General features: G+C 40.1%; 2 protein-coding genes across 2 annotated transcripts in view; one reads left to right on the top strand and one right to left on the bottom strand.

The window, feature by feature from the left end:
* TTC3 (tetratricopeptide repeat domain 3) overlaps nucleotides 1-11,121 on the bottom strand; it is a gene marked incomplete at its 5' end in the record, with an annotated part of 72,415 nt that extends 61,294 nt beyond the window's left edge. Inside the window, 8 exons of the mRNA XM_056329096.1 lie at nucleotides 809-894; nucleotides 1,865-1,988; nucleotides 4,101-4,154; nucleotides 5,404-5,488; nucleotides 5,904-6,036; nucleotides 7,202-7,247; nucleotides 10,206-10,293; nucleotides 10,541-11,121. Of these exons, the coding sequence (XP_056185071.1) occupies nucleotides 809-894; nucleotides 1,865-1,988; nucleotides 4,101-4,154; nucleotides 5,404-5,488; nucleotides 5,904-6,036; nucleotides 7,202-7,247; nucleotides 10,206-10,293; nucleotides 10,541-11,121 (1,197 nt within the window). The remainder of the gene's footprint in view (nucleotides 1-808; nucleotides 895-1,864; nucleotides 1,989-4,100; nucleotides 4,155-5,403; nucleotides 5,489-5,903; nucleotides 6,037-7,201; nucleotides 7,248-10,205; nucleotides 10,294-10,540) is intronic.
* Nucleotides 11,122-11,502: 381 nt separating this feature from the next.
* On the top strand, nucleotides 11,503-16,256 carry PIGP (phosphatidylinositol glycan anchor biosynthesis class P). The gene is made up of 4 exons (XM_056329322.1): nucleotides 11,503-11,921; nucleotides 13,207-13,279; nucleotides 13,807-13,925; nucleotides 15,315-16,256. Exons 1-4 carry the CDS (start codon nucleotides 11,840-11,842, stop codon nucleotides 15,443-15,445), a joined length of 405 nt encoding a protein of 134 aa, XP_056185297.1. The 5' UTR covers nucleotides 11,503-11,839; the 3' UTR covers nucleotides 15,446-16,256.
* The last annotated feature ends 479 nt before the right edge of the window (nucleotides 16,257-16,735 follow it).

The raw sequence follows: 16,735 nt of genomic DNA, 5'->3' as shown, positions 1-16,735 counted from the left end.
GAAATCAAGAAAAAACAATTCAGCAACCAGTGTAAACAAACTCATTTGCAACGAGAAGAAAACAGCTAAAAGAAGCAGCTACATTTTTATGCTTGTAAAACCAGAATGTTACATATGTATTATTAGTTGTAATTTAATACTTTTAATTCATTGCAATTAATATGCTTAAAATTGTACAAATGCAAATGCAGACAAGAATACAATGAACAATTAAAAAGCAAGACTAAGTAGAAGCTCTCCTGGATTCCATAATACAGCTGTCAACAAAAGCAAGCACGTGTCAAATAGCTGAGTAGGCTGACTACAGCACCGCTCAACCTGTTCCCTACTCAGTGCCTCTCAACGTAGCCCCTCAACTATGGAACTGTAGCAAGGACGACAGAGGAATTAACCACACTCCCATAGACAAAAAAAACCCAAACACCTACACTAAAGGAACCTATGGCAAAGTATGAGAGCATCTTATTTCTGTGTTAAAAGGATCAAGTTGAACGATCTTGTATCGGTGTTAACTGCATTTCCTTGAGCTTTTTGGGGAGGTGAGGAAGGGAATGCTGTCTAATGCACACTGGCAATGTAAACAACTAACGTTTTGTTTATTAGGCCAGGATCTCTCAAGGTAATTATTTATGTCAGGACAATTACTCACTCAAGCTTTTGAAACCTTTGCCTTTAATCATTTGCCCATTTTTACAAATCTTTGATCATTAACACCACATACAACCCTCACCAAAAAAAAAAAAAAAAAACCCAAGAAAAAAAAACCACAACAGAAAAAGCACAAACACATTCTGATATAGTCTCTCACCTTCCTACAGTTTTCACAGGTCACAGCTTTGAATTCATCAACTAAATTACAATCTTCCAAAGCAACTTTATTAATGTAACGCTTGCCTGGAGACAAAATGCAGAAAAACACAGTGGGTAAAGAAATTACCAAAGACAAGTAGGATTTATCTGCTGCTGCTAAAACTCATGCTCTGTTTTCTGACTGAAAGTGAAATTTGACATACAAACTAAGTAACAGAAACAAACTAAGTAACAGAAACAAACTAAGTAACAGAAACAAACTAAGTAACAAATTAAGTAACAGAAATGTTCAGAATAAAATGAATTGCTATTGATTAAGCCCAAAATGACTGGCTGCAGACCATAAAACATTTAAATACTTGCCTAATTTCAAGCAATCAAGTGAAATTTGATTGTATTTTAAAAAAATTCCATTTTAAAAATTTGCAAAGATTTGTATTTTAAAGAATCCATACTTTGGCATTTAACTATAAAAAGATTCTTCTCTTTACATGCAAGTTCAGTTTCTACTATCCTGTCACTTACTGCAACAGCTGAGTTAGAACAGGTATGTGCAAAAGTAGAATATAAGCCATTTAACATACATCAAATACAGCCAGCCTGGAAGCTTTTTGTAATTTCAGCAGAAGTTCTGCTGCTCATATTAATATATCTTACAGTAACTCCCATGAGCTCATTTTATAAGACTAACATCTCAATTAGTATTTTGACAAAATCCTCTGCCAAACATTTAACAGAAAGACCCAAATAATATTTCCAGCAACATTCAACTTAACACTCAAAGGAATAGAAGGCACACATACAGCCCATGAGGGACACCAAAGTGAAAAAAGTGTTCTGAACTCCTGGTTCAAAAAGAGCACGTGCACTGTAAATATGACCCACATAAAGGGATTCAAGGAAGAATTGACTGGTGCAAACAAGAAGAAGAAAAAAAGAAAAAAAAAAAAAGCGCTCCACCACCACGATTTCTCTAGTCATTCCCACAATAATGAAACACATGCAAACATTAACTGACTCTCCTCATCATTTCTCCAGAACTGTTCATACTTACATTCAGTGAAGAAAATTTCAAGATAAATCCAACCACAATCACCAAGTTTCTCCAGCCTCTGCAGAATACTGACATCACCTGTGTATCTGACCCAATCAAGTGCGTCCCCAACATCAAAGACACCCTGTTGCAATTGAAGGAAAATAAAGAAAAAACACCATCCTAATTCCACACAAAGCAAAGTCTTAAAACCAACAAACACCACCCAAACCAACATCTCACTGGCAATATAATGGAAGCATTCCATGTAAATATAACAAACATTGCTCCTGATTTGTAAGCCTTTGAAACAGACAACAGTTCACAAATATAAATACCTGGATAACTCAAGCACAGCTTAATACAGCATATTGACACAATGAAAACAGTCATTCTTTCAACAGGAGACAGGGAAGCCATTTCAATTACAGAATTTGATTTAGAAACTTCTTTTAGACAACTGCACTCAAAATTGCTTCAATGTGAAATGACAAGCCTGGTTTAAAAAAGCAACATTCTCTAGGCTGCTAGACATGCAGGCTGGACTAAGATTTAATTCTGTAATCATGACTTCCCTTCTATTCAAACTAAATGCAATTGTTTGAGCTACAGAGCTTTAATTGTAGGAGAGGGATTGAGTGAAGAATGTCTGTTGCCTGGGATACTCCCACATTATTTGAGCCTCCAGATTTTGAAAAATAATGTAAAGACAAACATCACTAAAACACAGGAACTGGGTAATCCAGCAGTAATATACAGTTGTTCCTATTCTGCTTCTCCTGTTGCTACTGTCAGCTATGATAGTGCCTTCTAATTCCAAAGGTTTTATCTTAACTTTTGCAGTTAACCTATAGCAGGCAGCAGAAACTAGTAAGAGGGAAAAAAGCGACAAACACAGTGAAATTAAAAACATTCACAGTCCAAAGTTTACAAGCTGAAAAAAGTAACTAGTTCTACTATACACTGAATTTGGTAGTGAAGATGGATCAGCAGGTTTCCAAACTACACACTTAGTCTGCCATTCACAGTCCTTCAGACTGAATTGGTATAATTATTTTAGAATCTGCTAAAAGATTTCCCACCTGTCTCCAAAGAGGAGAACTTTTGCATCATTTCAGTGATCAGGCTTAGCCGTGCTCATAGCCCTGTAGCCCCACGACGGCATACTGCCGTTGCTAGTAATAGGCCACAAGCTTTGTACAGACTGCAAGGCCACAAGACTGCTACTTGTCAGGTTTACTCTGAGCTTGTTCTGACCCGCCAAGAGCTCTGTTTTAACTTGGGTTAAATTGTACCAGCAGTTTTTCTTCTGACTGGGTGGTTATGACTAATCTGGTTTGAAAATAAACCCAAGTAGACCCTAGGGTGAGGAAGGAAAAACCATCAACAGCAGTCCTTGCAGCAAAGAACTCCACCTAGTGATGACTAAACCCCACACACGTAAACACTAGACAGAAGCCATTTGCTTTAGGATCCCAAGGAGCAGTGCAAGGATAAGCACAACACCTGGAAAAAGGTCAGCTTCTAGAAAGTGCACGTATTACAATTTTAACTGTGCTATCTTATCATTAGAGTTTTTCTGTTTAGTAGTATTTGCTTGTTTGTTTGTTTCTTCTTCTGTAATAATTCATTTTGGAATACTTCAACTATACTAATAAAAGCTTCTTGTCTTTACGTGCAAAGCGTGTTTGCGTTCTGCCCGTACCTAGCCTTTCAGCATAACACACCAACACCAGCACAGAGAGGAAAAAGCAAAACACAGCACATAGGACTGTATGCTTGTGGGAGGGAATCTAGAAATTTTCAAGACAAGGCAGAGAGAGCACAGACATGTCTGAAAGGAATAAGCCTTGAACAAGAAATGCCAAATCTGCAAGCAACCAACAAGTAAAGCCACCAGCAGGTACCGAAGTGGAACTGGAAGGCTGATGCACAGCCTAAACCCACCCAACCACACTGCAGTAGTGACCTCCAAGAGAAATCATTCATTTTCAGCATGTGTACCACCGCCAAAGTTCTCACTCATTTTGTCTTACACAGATTATATTTATTTCACAGTTCCTGTCACACAAAGATTTCATTTTGTGGCTCAGAGTTGCAACAGCTGCAACTGCAGTCCTATATACTACATACACCATAAGCTACAGACTCAGTTTATTTGTTCAAGCATTTCAAAGTTTTGGATATTTGTACAAATATTTTCTTGGCATTCAAACATAAAGGAACATTCCTATTAAACACAACTGGAGAAACTTACATTTTCTATTCTGCTGCCAATTCTCAGTACACCACCAATAAAAGCTGGAACATTCTAGAAGAGGGACAGAAAAATAAAAAGCACGTTATTGACATCTGATAGCTTTAGTTTCTATCTGCTCGGGTTTAACTTGATAGCATTTTCTGTTCTGCTTGAATGCAGTATCATTTGGACAGTTGCTCTGGTCCACTTCAAAGTTTCAGGAAGTATTTTTGTATTAAGTAGCAAATCCCCTACCATTTTTTGTCGAAAACGTTGACAGGGACATAGAGTATGCATGGATGCTATGACATCTGTTTAGGAAAGCCAGACACTTCAACCACTTCTGCAGTTATCTACACACCAAAGAACCATCTGACATATCCAATGAAAACCATCCAAAACAACAGTACTTCCTCTCCTGAGATCTTCTGCTCCTCCAAATACATTTTAGTATTGAATAGACAATCTTTAACATGCAGAAGGAGATAACAGGCTGAGGAAGTAAGAAGAGGGAAGCAGAGGTAAACAGGGAGATGGGAATATACTCAGACCCTCTCTATAAAGACTGAATGGGAGACTACCAGAGGAGGAAACAACACAACCCATCATACGAGACAAAATGAAAATACTGTAAGGACATTCTGAAGTACAAGGAGCTGAAAATAGAGCATTCTGGTAGCCTGAAGGAGGAAGCAGCAAAAAGAGCGTAGGGAAGTATGAATCCACAAGGTCAATATAAAACATAAATACCTAATCACAGAAAGTCACATAACAGTAAGGCAGACTGGGAAAGTGTAGCTTGCAGTTGAGCACAGAATTTAAACAAATGGATATTTTTTTAAATGTGTCATATCTAAATTTTAAAAAATAATTAATAAAATTATCTTCCCTTCAGCCACTAAGAACGTTGCTTATATCGTTCTCTCCTCTGCACTGGTGTGTTTCTAAGCCAGCAACAATGGTGAATTTTAAATATAATTTGTTGAATTAGCGGGAAAAAAAAGGGGGGGGGGGGGGGAGTATTTAACTTGTTCATCTGCAAATGGTGCCATTTTTCCCACAGATGTGACTCTCTCTTTTAGCAATTTAAAAGGGATTCAATCAACTGTATTATTGACTCTTCAGGTATTTAGTAAGTTATCCCAACTGTAATAAAACCTATGGACTCACTTTCTAGAAAGCTGCAACTCAACTACCAGACAATTTATTCACTCCGGCAAAAGGAAAAGTCTAATTTACAATATAATCCCAAGATGCGTAAGTTAGAGATTTAATTAACCTATTATACTTGAAAAACGTAAAGTTAAAATACAGTACTTACAACAACTTTCTTAATTAAATCAACAAGGTCTTCCAAAATCTCTAAAGCACAGAGTCTCTTCCAATTCTGGTCTAAGACCTGCGAACTGCTTAGAAACAGAACAAGTTATTATTCAGAAAAATAACACTGCGTTGCATGGTCTTAATTCTAACTTTAAGGTAATTAGATCTAAGCAAGAACATGGTTACAAACTCAAATCAAGTCCAGGGTGGGATGGGGAAGAGCTGCAAAGCTTTTGGCACTTTGGAAATAAACGACATCCATTGAAGTACTTAAACACACTTTTCGATTCCAAACTTCAGAAACCCATTCTTAATATTTTCTTCTGTATATTCATGAACTATGCCTTCTGACCTTAACTAAGTTAGCCCACAGATAAAAACATTCCTGCAGACAGTTTAACCACTACTGAAATTATACAAAGATCTTTCACAGGTAACCAAAATTAAAAAAAAAAAGGTAAAGGCTGATGAAATCACTTCAAGAATATGATTACTTACATCCAATCAGCTACCAAAGAATTACTTTCACTTGTGAAGAGAAAAGGCCAAAAGATGTGTATTTTAATAACGTTGCAATATTCTCTTAGTACTTCAACTGGCTGACTGCACCATACTTCACAGGGATCAACATCTTCAAAGAAAGAGTTAGGAATTAAGACTACACAGATCAGGCATTACAAGTAATCAAAGTCCAAACAAACATTCAAAAACATCAGTTATTTCCATACTGTATTCCTAAGTACTATCTAACCAAAAGAAGAAAACTTAAACACTCTAAATACATCTAGCAACTTAAGGGTTTTTTTTATAAATTGAAGGGCAAGAGGGAATCGATATGGAAGTAAGAATAGAGCCCTGCTGGCAGGCTTTATATTCCTTGCTCAAGGAACTGCCTGTGTTCTGAATTATATTGATGTAACACATTAAATACATAAATGCAGCCTGCTTCTACATAAGGATCCTAACAAGGGCTGCGAGCCATTTAATGGCTATAAGGGGTGCTATCTTCAAGATAAAACAAAAGCCATTTTAACTGTACCCATTCAATTATTTTCTACAATAAATCCAGGTTAGTGTGGCACATAGCCACACGGTACAAGAAGATCAGCAATATTCTTTTCTCCAGAGGTCATTATGTGCAATGCCTGGCTCTTTCAAAAATATAATCTATTCCCCTCAGAGACTGTCTTTAAAAGGTAAAGATCCTGATTAGATTACTAAGGTGGCATCATATACTCTCAGACCAGAAGCAATATTACCCGAGAGCATGAATGTATGCAAAAATTCATTTTACACAGCTGGCTCTGTTCACCTGAGTTTCCTATATATTACAGGTTACCATTTGTATAGTGAATACAGTTTTGAAGGACTTGTACTCTTGAGCCACATGCTTTTCTGCAACTATTATAATTTTTTTTAAAAATAAATGCAAAACTTAACCTACAAAGATCAACTTGAAGATGTCTTTAACCTATACAGCTAAAATATAGCTACAATTAAAATACAGGGAAAGAACACAAGCCTTAAATCTCCATCCTTATAACATTAATTGATTGCATATATGTACATATCGTATTGACTATTTGCATTGTTCTCACAAATGTATAGCAGTCTTCTGCACATCACATTGGGACAAAAAGATGAGAACTCTTCCAGTGTAAAAGAACGTACCAGTACTTCTGCTCAGAAACAGTAATTATCTACTTATTCAGACAAAAGAAGGGAAAAAGTGAAATAGCAATCAAAAAGATCCAAACTCAGCACAAAAAGTGCATTAGAAAGTTTAGTCTACATACCTGTTTTAGGCTTATGCGGCGGCTGCTGTTCAAACACTCCATGACCCTAAAGATAAACGTATTTTTTAACATTACCCACCTTGCAAATGTGCTACACTAACTATAAGCAATGATTGCTTAACTGTTTCTTAGTATTAAACCAACTGTTTACATCAGAGAAAGGAAGGAACAGTGACAGAACACAGAAGTAATTTCCAATTCCTTTTCTCAAGAAAAGGTAATTATTGAACATATTTAAACCAGTATGAAAGATGGTCTATAGTTATATCTTCATAAACAAGCAGCACGATCAAACCAGAAACAAATCTATAAAGCAAAGTATTTGGTACTGGGCAGCTTACTTTCACATGATACACTCTTTCTTTTAGTCTGCATTGGTTCAAATTAGTCCCACAGACAGACCACCCATTTGTGGCTGATGCACATTACCTATACTCTTAAAAGCACCCTCTGGATTAGTTTCATCCCCAATGAATCCCACTAGCATACTCCAAGATCTCTTCACAACTTAAGCCAAAACATGAAAGACAGGGACAGTTGGGATATTTGCTTCAGGAGTGTTCTCTTGATTCAAACTAAAATACTAATGCAGACACATTAATTAACAAAATTAATAATGAACTAGCATTATTTAGTTATCTATTATCAAATATAATTATTTAGTTGTTAACTAAAATAATCGTGCATACTCCAAGGACCTAGACAGAAAAAATATTTTTACGTACCTACTTGCTCTGAACAGGAGCAAGTTCAATTCAATTGAATTGAATTCAATTGAATGTTCATTCAATGCTCACCAGCATCTTGCTGTCTTCTAAGACCAATCTGAGGAGGGTGAATACCCCATGCTTTTCCCCCCCCATCCCGTTTCCCCAAGAATAAAACACTATTGGTACTCCCTATTCTCCCACATGTTTCTGCACTTCTGACAACGGTTTTCTGAGGAAAACAAGAAAAAGAAAGTCTGCAATATTTTGCACTACCAAACAACAACCCCCTTTGGAAACAGTCTTTGTAATTCATATTAAGCACAACCAAAAGGCAAACAAAGCAAACTGGGGGAAAAGCATGTTTACTAGAGTTATTTAACACAATGGTTTAGATGCCGTCTCATGAAAAAAAAATACCTGCATATCCATTAAAAAAATGTCTATAAATCAACAGTTATAAATGTCTGGGAAAACTTGCTAGTTTAAGCAATATATTTAATTGCGCTAGTATTCCAAAAAGTAAGAATTCAAAATCGGGTATTAGACAGCAGTATAACGTTCAAGAATATCTATGTAAACATGTTTAAGATGACACCACCAGTTTTCAAAAAATAATAATGAAGTTTTGACAATTAGTGCATGTGTATTGAAGTAAATATAAATACATCAAAGAAGCAGAGTGAGTTATTGATTTACTACTTCATGGCAGCATACTGTGTCAATACTTTAATGGGTTCAAAACCTAGTACTCCATATGAGCCTCTCAAGCTGAATAATAAATTACTTCAGTCCATTTTACAGATCCCTAAGTAGTCTATTATTTTCACAAATATTACGTGTCATTTAATAAATACTACATATCATGTCTATGTATTGCTGTATTACCATGGCAAAGAAATGCAAAGCTATTTCTGAATACAACTGGAGAACAGTATAAAAACAAATTACCAAACACATCTTTTATAAAGTTTCTTTAACAGACCTTTATTTTTTCAGTGGCAGACTTTCTGGAAATACTAGCCTGCTCTGCAAGGACAACTTACTAATCTGACTTAAGGTGACGACAAGCATTCACATGATTTCAGCTGAAGTAACGTTTCTGAACTATTACAACATTACATGTAAATCAAGGCTTACTCTCAAAAACAACTTGTAACATTGACGTATTTAACAGACCAGGACATTCAATAACCTAAGATGAAAAAAATTAACCAATTTCAAAATCAGTTAATCTTGAAAGATGACTGAACATCTCCTTCACTCCATAGCCAGGATTTTGCTATAGTATTTAAAAACAAACAACACACACACCACCATACACACACCACCCCTCTAAACATCATTCTCATGGTGGTATTCCCATCAAAGCAAACCGGAAAACCAAGATTTAGCGCTTGCACAGAATCAAGGGCTTTCTTTCCATAGCACTGCATACGCATCACCTTAAGAGATAAAACGTCTAGTATCTTATGCTAACGCAACTGTTACTTTATTTTGTCCACAGTACATAAAAACCCCCAACTTTATTGATATAAACAATGTCCAAAACATTAACGTTGGTAGCAGCCCCTTGTAAAGCTACAGCTTTACAAATAAGAAATTCAATTTACCTGGACTTTCTATTTCTGCACAGGAAGAATAGTAGGCCAGCTAGCCTGTATTTCATAGCAGCAACACTTAGGATAAATAACTCATAATTGAACTCTCAAAGCAGCAGAAAGATTAACTACCACATTCAACAGCTCCTTACACATAGCAAGAAGGGGGAAATAAGATTAAAGAATGCATTCTTAAAAATATTAAATCAAAAAAGCAGTACAGTTTATTCAATACAAGAAAATTAAGTGAGTAGAGGCCTTATTGGGCACAAAAAACCTATAAAAAAATTACGAGATGACAAGAACAAAGACTGGGTAAACACTGCAGTTAATTTGCAGACTTGAACTTACACAAACTAAACTGTGATAGGTTTGCAATTAAAGGAATTTAATGTCACTCTGAGGTATAGCATCCCAAGTACGGCCTGGACACACAGCCAACAAGTTGGTCAAGTTCTGCTAACAGAACCTATGCATCACTGTCCAGTTTTACATAGTTGCATACGTATTCAGTAAAACTTGCCTGATAGATGATGCGGTCTCTATGCTCCACCCCGATTTAGTGCTCTTGCAAGTGACTATCATACAGTGATATAAGGTACCTTTGCATCAGTTCCAATGAATCAACACCAGCAATTATTCTACAACAGATCAGAACACCCTGCAAACTCTTCACCTAGTTTCAAACCTACTTACCGATTCGCAGCAAGATTTATCATCAACATAAAAAGCCAAGGCTGCCAAGTCGGATTCGGATATACGTTCACCCCCATGGTATCTGATCCTGAAAGAAAAGGATTATGTGAAATACACAAAGGGAAAGCAGGAGGCAAGTAATGCGTGCTTTGCGCAACTTGAAATGACCACAACACTGAATTACACTTTACAGTTTTACGGAAGAGGTGTTACTTTTACATAGCATAGGTTAAGGTTTCAAACAGTAACCTAAAGCATCAGTTAAATGCTAACTAAATCGACGAACTCAAAAGCCTCCCCAGTCCCTGGCGCCCGACAGTACTCCAGCACGCTACCTCACACGGGACAGGCAGGAGCGGGAACGGCGGTTTGCACCGGCTGGGTCAGGGGGCCCATCGCGGGAGCCGCTGCCGCGCCCGGGGAGCGCGGAGCCGAACGCCCAGCCCGCTGCGCCGGGCAGCCCCCACCGGGCCGCGTCCGTCCGCGACAGCCCCGCCGCAGCGTGGCGGGGGCCGGCCGGGCTCCCCGCTGCCGTTAAGCCTCCGGAAGCCTCGAGGCTCGCCACTGACGTGTCGCAGCCAGGCGTCTTCCGCCGAGCCAGCCTTGCCCGTGCCCGGTCCTCCCCGCGGCAAATGGCTCCAGCGACCCGGAGAGGCTGCGCCGCGGCTCCCGTGGCCGACAGCACCGCTCCCCGCCCCAGGCGGGCCGGGCCGGCTGTCACACTGCCGGGGGACTCGGGAGAGACGGGCGCCACCTTCCCGGCCTCAGCCCCAGCCCTACTGACGAAGCGGAGGCACGGAGCGGTGGGAGCGCCCAGCGTCCGCCGCGCCTTCACTCGCCGACCCCCCTCAGCCGCCCGCCGCGCTCCCCTCCGCCTCCGTAGGGCCGCGGCCGCTCCCCGCTCCCTCAGCGAGCCCCGCCCACCCGCCCGCTACGCGCGCCGGCACCCCCGCCCCGCCCCGCCGGGCGCTGGCTACTGGCTACTTCCCGCCCGACGTCACGGGAGCGAGCCAACGCGCGGGGAGCAGCCGGCGGTCCCCGCCTGCCGCGTGCTCAGGGGCTGTGCGCACGCGCCCGCTGCACGGAGCTGGCGGGGCGGGCGGCCCCCTGCGCCCGCGCATGTGCGGCCCGGCGGGGGGGCGGTGGTGCGGGACCGGGACCGGGACGGGGACGCGGGCGGGGGCGGGGCCGGGGGCGGGGCGGCTGGGCGCTTCCGCCTCCCTCCGGCTGCGGGGGAGGGTGTCCTGGGTGTGGTTTCCTCCCCAGGCTAGGCCGCGGCCTCGGCAAGGAGGCAGAGCGGCTTTGCCGGGCGGGGCGGGGGGCTGCGGGTGGGAGGGGGTCGGTCGGTAGCACCGCGGCCCCTCAGTGTCCGTTGAAGCGCCGCGGCAACGGCCGCCACGGGTGGCGCTGGGCAGGCGCCTGCGCTGAGGCCCCTCACCGGGGCTGAGGGGAGCGGGGCCGCCTGCCTGCGCGGGCTGGGCGGCAGCACCGGCGGCGTGTGCGGCCTCGGTTCCCGCACTGGGGAATACCGGCGGCTTCCGGGAGGAACTTGCCGGCAAGCCACTAACAGCTTCTTACCGTGTGTCCCCGCCTGCCACCCCCCCACCCCCCCGGGTTAAAGGGAAGAGACCGCTATGGTTGAAAACTCTCCAGCCCCTTTGCCAGAAAGGGCAATATATGGATTTGCTCTTTTTTTAGGATCGTGGTTTGGCTTTAGTAAGTATACTGGGTACCGAGTACCCCACCAGGCAGTGTGGCTTTGTTTACGAGGCAAGTGTAGCTCTAAGGCTGGCTGGAACGGGTCAGGATTGTATTAACACCCTGTTGCAAGGGCACATGGTGAACTGAGTGAGCGTTACTTGCTGGACCTGTCAGTTGTTGCAAAGATGTGTCGTTGCCTTTTGTCATTTCCTCATGTTTTGTCTTTAATCTTACTATGGAATCCTTAGTAATATTAATGGAGTCAAGGTATTTGAAAAATTCTCTGTATTCTCATTTTAGTAACTTTTTTACTTGAATTGCATACATTGTCACTATTCAGTAACCATTCAGTAGATATTCAGTATATTCGGTAGATAACAGTAGTTTAACTTTCCCTACCCAAACACTGGGGAAAAAAAAGAAAAAATGCAGTAAATTATGTCAATCTGGTCAACAGCAATGGACAATTATTCGCGTTACACCAGCGTATCTTTGCTGGTATGACAGGTGCTTTAGCATTTCACTGGGTGTATCTTGTGTGCCCACGCAGGACCAAGGCTTGAGAGGCTGAGAACGCTTTTTCAACATAAGAAAAGATGCAGCAAATATATTGCAGTCGAATAATAAACTAGGAACCTACTGTAAGTTTCTCACCCTTGGGAAGTAAGTCAAAATGAAATGTGCCTCTCACAGGAAGCCACTGTGGCTCCATACCTTGTGTCACTGGTTGCTAACTTTTTGCCCTCACATTTTTTTAAACCTTTCTCTGGATTTGTTGCAAGGGAGAAAAATTTCTTAGTATTTGTTTTGTTGGCATGAAAATGATTAGCTTGTCAAGAATCAGAAAGTATTTCCAGTAGCTTTTGCTGAACAGTTCCACCCAAGCACTGTAATTCTACCAGCTTTTCTTTCAACCATATGACCCGTTGTGTTACCGTTTTTTGCTTTAATACTTTTGTCAGAGTCATTTGGCATCCTTTTGCTGCGGGTTTTTTGTTCTGCAGTTCAACTTGCTAGTAATTCTTGTCTCTCTACATAGGAAATCAGAAACTAAATGTTAAAGCAGATATAAAAATCATATCATGTAACCAGCTGCAAAACATTGCCCCCATATTGGGTAGTTTTTTTGTCTGAGAGGCATATTCTACAATGTTTTGGTAGAGCTGTTTTGGTTTAAATAGTGTAAAAGCCAAATACTATCTCAGCATGTATCAGTAGAGAAGTATTGCTCTTAAACTTAAGGAGTAAGTCTAAAACAGTATCAGTTGTACTATTATGACTCTTTAATTCTTTTGTGCAGTATTGTATCTTATCTGGGCATATGTTCCTGAGACTTGGCTGTTCTCATTGGGACTAACATACTGGCCTCAAAAGTAAGTTCAACCAATTAAACCCTTTAGCCTGAATATGTGTAAGTGTAGAACACCCTGAATTATTTTCAAATTACAAAACTTTTTTTTAAGTACTGACATTGTATTTAATCCATTTTTTCCTGTTGATAAAGGACCAATCTTTGTGAAGCATTTTTTTAATGTAGATAAGTAGCTATGATGAGCATTTTTCATTATGTAATGAAATAAATAGTATTTGAGTGTTCTGTGATAAATTTGACATTTTGTTTTCAGGAAGTTTGCCAATGAAAATACAGTAAATGTTAAACCATAATTAAAAAAACAAAACCCTTCTGTAGGGAATCTGTTTGGTGGTTTATACCAAACTAGCTACAGCGACCCTGCAGTCAGTGATCTTGGGAGAGGTCAGGGTCTATATTCAGAAGTGTTTCTTTTTCTTCTTGGCTAAGTTTGTGCTGGATACAGTAACAACCACTATATTAAACCTGTTATATCATTAGGTATTTGTTATTGTTAATCTTTTGTTATTTGTTAATCTTTTTCCTCAGATACTGGGCAGTTGCTTTGCCAGTGTACCTACTAGTTGCTATAGGAATTGGTTATATATTACTTTTTGGTATTAACATGATGAGTACAGCTCCACTGAACTCAACGCATACCATTACAGGTAATTTTACTGGTGTTTTTTAAGATTTTGACACTTAACTGGTAATTTCTGTAAATACATATAATGTAGCTACATATAATATAAACCAAATTTATGCCTTTAAATATTTTGATGTAGAAGAGGAGTTCTTGGAAGTACTGGAGTGAAATGATAGCCACAAGCCTGACTGTTCCCTCTTTGCCATCTTATGGCAGGGGTTTGCAACTAGTAGAGCGTACTTTATTAGTAGAACAGACCACATTAGAGGAACAGGGCTTAGGCATGTGAAGATCTCCCTGCCATGCACCTTGCATTACAAACCAGTGAGTGTCACGGGAGGAAGGAGGTGAGTACCTACCTGGCAGCAGCAGAAGTGGGAAGGCATGCAGGAGTCAAGGTGATGCAGAGGTGGATGCTGCAGTATTGAGGCCTGATCAGATATGTTAGTGATTCCCTGTCTAAAAAAAAGCTGTTCTTCAGGGTTTTCTCTCAGCTTTTTTGTAGACTTTACTCCTGTCAAGGAGACATGTTCTAAGCATTCACAATATTCTCCAGGCATCTTTCTCCACATGAGGAATTCCACCGCTATTTGCAGGTGGCCATTTTTGTTACAAAACATGCAGACTCTAAAATTTGTCAAGGAAGTTGCCTATTGCTGACTGCTGAAGTTGCATTGTTTTAACAAGCTGTGTTCATTGCATTACATTACACTGAACTGCTAAGGAAAAAAATCAGTCAAGGCTGCAGTTCAAATGCATTACTCCAGTGCTTCTGTCAAGAACTGCCCTTTAGTCATCTTTGTGTTCCTGGCTGTTCATTCACACTCTCATGTCACCCTCTTGTTTGATGTCAACCTAACAGTTTGGCTGTATGGCAGGTGGGATGGGGGACCTACTCTGTTTGAAAAACAACTATTAGAAAGTTTTCTTTTTCAGAGGAAACAGTTTGGTAATGTGTGTTCAGAGTGCACCTGTAAAAATGTTTATGCTGTTAGAGGAATCGTTGTTGTGTGGTGATGGGAACAAGCAGCCAGGATGAAGGGAGGGTGGACAGCATCTCTCGGCAGAAATCCTAGTACAGGTGCTTAAACTACAGACTGAGCTATTCACTGTGGGGGTTTTTGTTTGTTTGTTCTTTTTATCTTTGGGTTGTTATGGCTTAATGTCATATGGCATCTTAAGGCAAGCAAAGTCCCAGGCAGTGATTTCAGCAGAAGGGTAGGGTTGATTTTTTCAGGGGCTCTGATAATATGTTGATGATGTAAAGCATTTCTGATGACTGTCTTGTTACACCTCAGCAAGATGGGATTTTCAGCATCAGTTATAGTAGCTGAATTTATAGTGTTCCATTATATGAATTTCTTGAAAGAAGAGTCTTTAATACATGAAATGTTCTCGTTGTCTCCTGTAGATAACTATGCAAAAAAACAGCAACAGAAGAAATTTCAAGAAGAAGCAATTCCAGCATTGAGGGATATTCCCATCAGTGAAGTAAACAGAATGTTTTTCCTTCCTGATAAAGGAATCTGCAATAGCAGATAGTTATTAGGATCTGTTTGAATAAAGGATTAGTGGAAGTGTTACATAAGGAAAACCAAAACTCTCTAAGCTAAATAACCCTCCTTCTGCTGTAGAACAAAGCTTTTTTTTTCTCTCTCTGACTTCCAAACTAAATTTATGTTAACATGTTTCGTTGAGATGGCTTGATTTTATTACTATGCATGTGCCTTAATAATCTGCATTGGCATGAGACTTACGTCACATTAATCTTGTTTTAATCATCACAGTTTCTCATTGAATGCAACCATACCTTAGAGTGTGGCCGTGCTAGTTCATGAGCACGACTGGACTGGCAGTGCAGGCTGGTACCAGTGTATCCAGACCCATGGTAGTTTAATATACATATTGAATGCAACTGGACTGGTAGTGGTAAATTGAACATCGCCTAGAATTTAACCCTAGCTGCACCCAGCCTCTCACCTTGGTAAGCAGAGTTGGAAGGTGGGGAGGGGGAGGTTATTTCCTGCTAAATTACTCCATTCCCCTTTAACGCAACAGAAAATTGCTTTAAAATAACAAAAACCAGAAAATATCTAACCATCCTTGTGAGTTTAGAATAGTATTCTATTACTTGTAGATTTCTGCTTGTAATTTCCCTGTGAGAGTGAAAGGAAAAGAGCTTTTGGACGTAGCTTAACCTATTTCCTGTTGAATTCAAGGAGAGAAAATGTGTTCTGCTAGTCAAATGCTTGAGGAACTTCTTTTTGCAAGTGATGTTAATTTGAAGTGTTTACATTGTAGATATACGGTTTTCATTTGTAAATATTAATAAAATGTAGCTATTTTTTTGTTATATTTAGCCATTTTTCTGTGGTTCTGTATTTGCCCTGGGTAAAGGTGTGTAGTGGTCCAATTTTATTTACATAATTCTTTATTCAGCAAAATATGTTGATTTTCCACCCCCACCACCCCACCCCCCCAAATTGGTGGGTTTATGGAAATAACAAGATCACCAGGAATAAGGAAGGTAGGTTGTGAAGATTTTCTGAAACAGGTCTTGAAATTACTTTTTTTTTAACTGTTCTTAAGAATACTGAAAACTATGCTCAAGGAAATTTGTGGAAATAAAGGAACCAAGAAGTCCATCTTATTGTCTAGGTTATGGCACAAAGCACAGTAACTTTTTATGGCAGTGGTTCAGATTCTTAAACGGTGCCTTTTCTTTCATGTCTGCATTACTGAGCAGAGACCCATTTTTTATTTACTTTCTTCAAAGAGACAAACCCAGTTATCTTCAGTAGTCAAGGTTATTTGGTTTGGTTATAAAAAACA

This window comes from Falco biarmicus, chromosome 2 (assembly GCF_023638135.1).
Source record: "Falco biarmicus isolate bFalBia1 chromosome 2, bFalBia1.pri, whole genome shotgun sequence".
NCBI lineage: Eukaryota > Metazoa > Chordata > Aves > Falconiformes > Falconidae > Falco > Falco biarmicus.
This window is presented reverse-complemented; position numbering and strand designations above follow the sequence as displayed.

Coding starts and splice junctions, on each gene's coding strand:
- PIGP (XM_056329322.1), top strand. CDS start 11,840: ATGGTTGAAAACTCTCCAGCCCCTTTGCCAGAAAGGGCAATATATGGA. Junction 11,922..13,206: donor AGGATCGTGGTTTGGCTTTA/GTAAGTATACTG, acceptor TCTTTTGTGCAG/TATTGTATCTTATCTGGGCA. Junction 13,280..13,806: donor CTAACATACTGGCCTCAAAA/GTAAGTTCAACC, acceptor CTTTTTCCTCAG/ATACTGGGCAGTTGCTTTGC.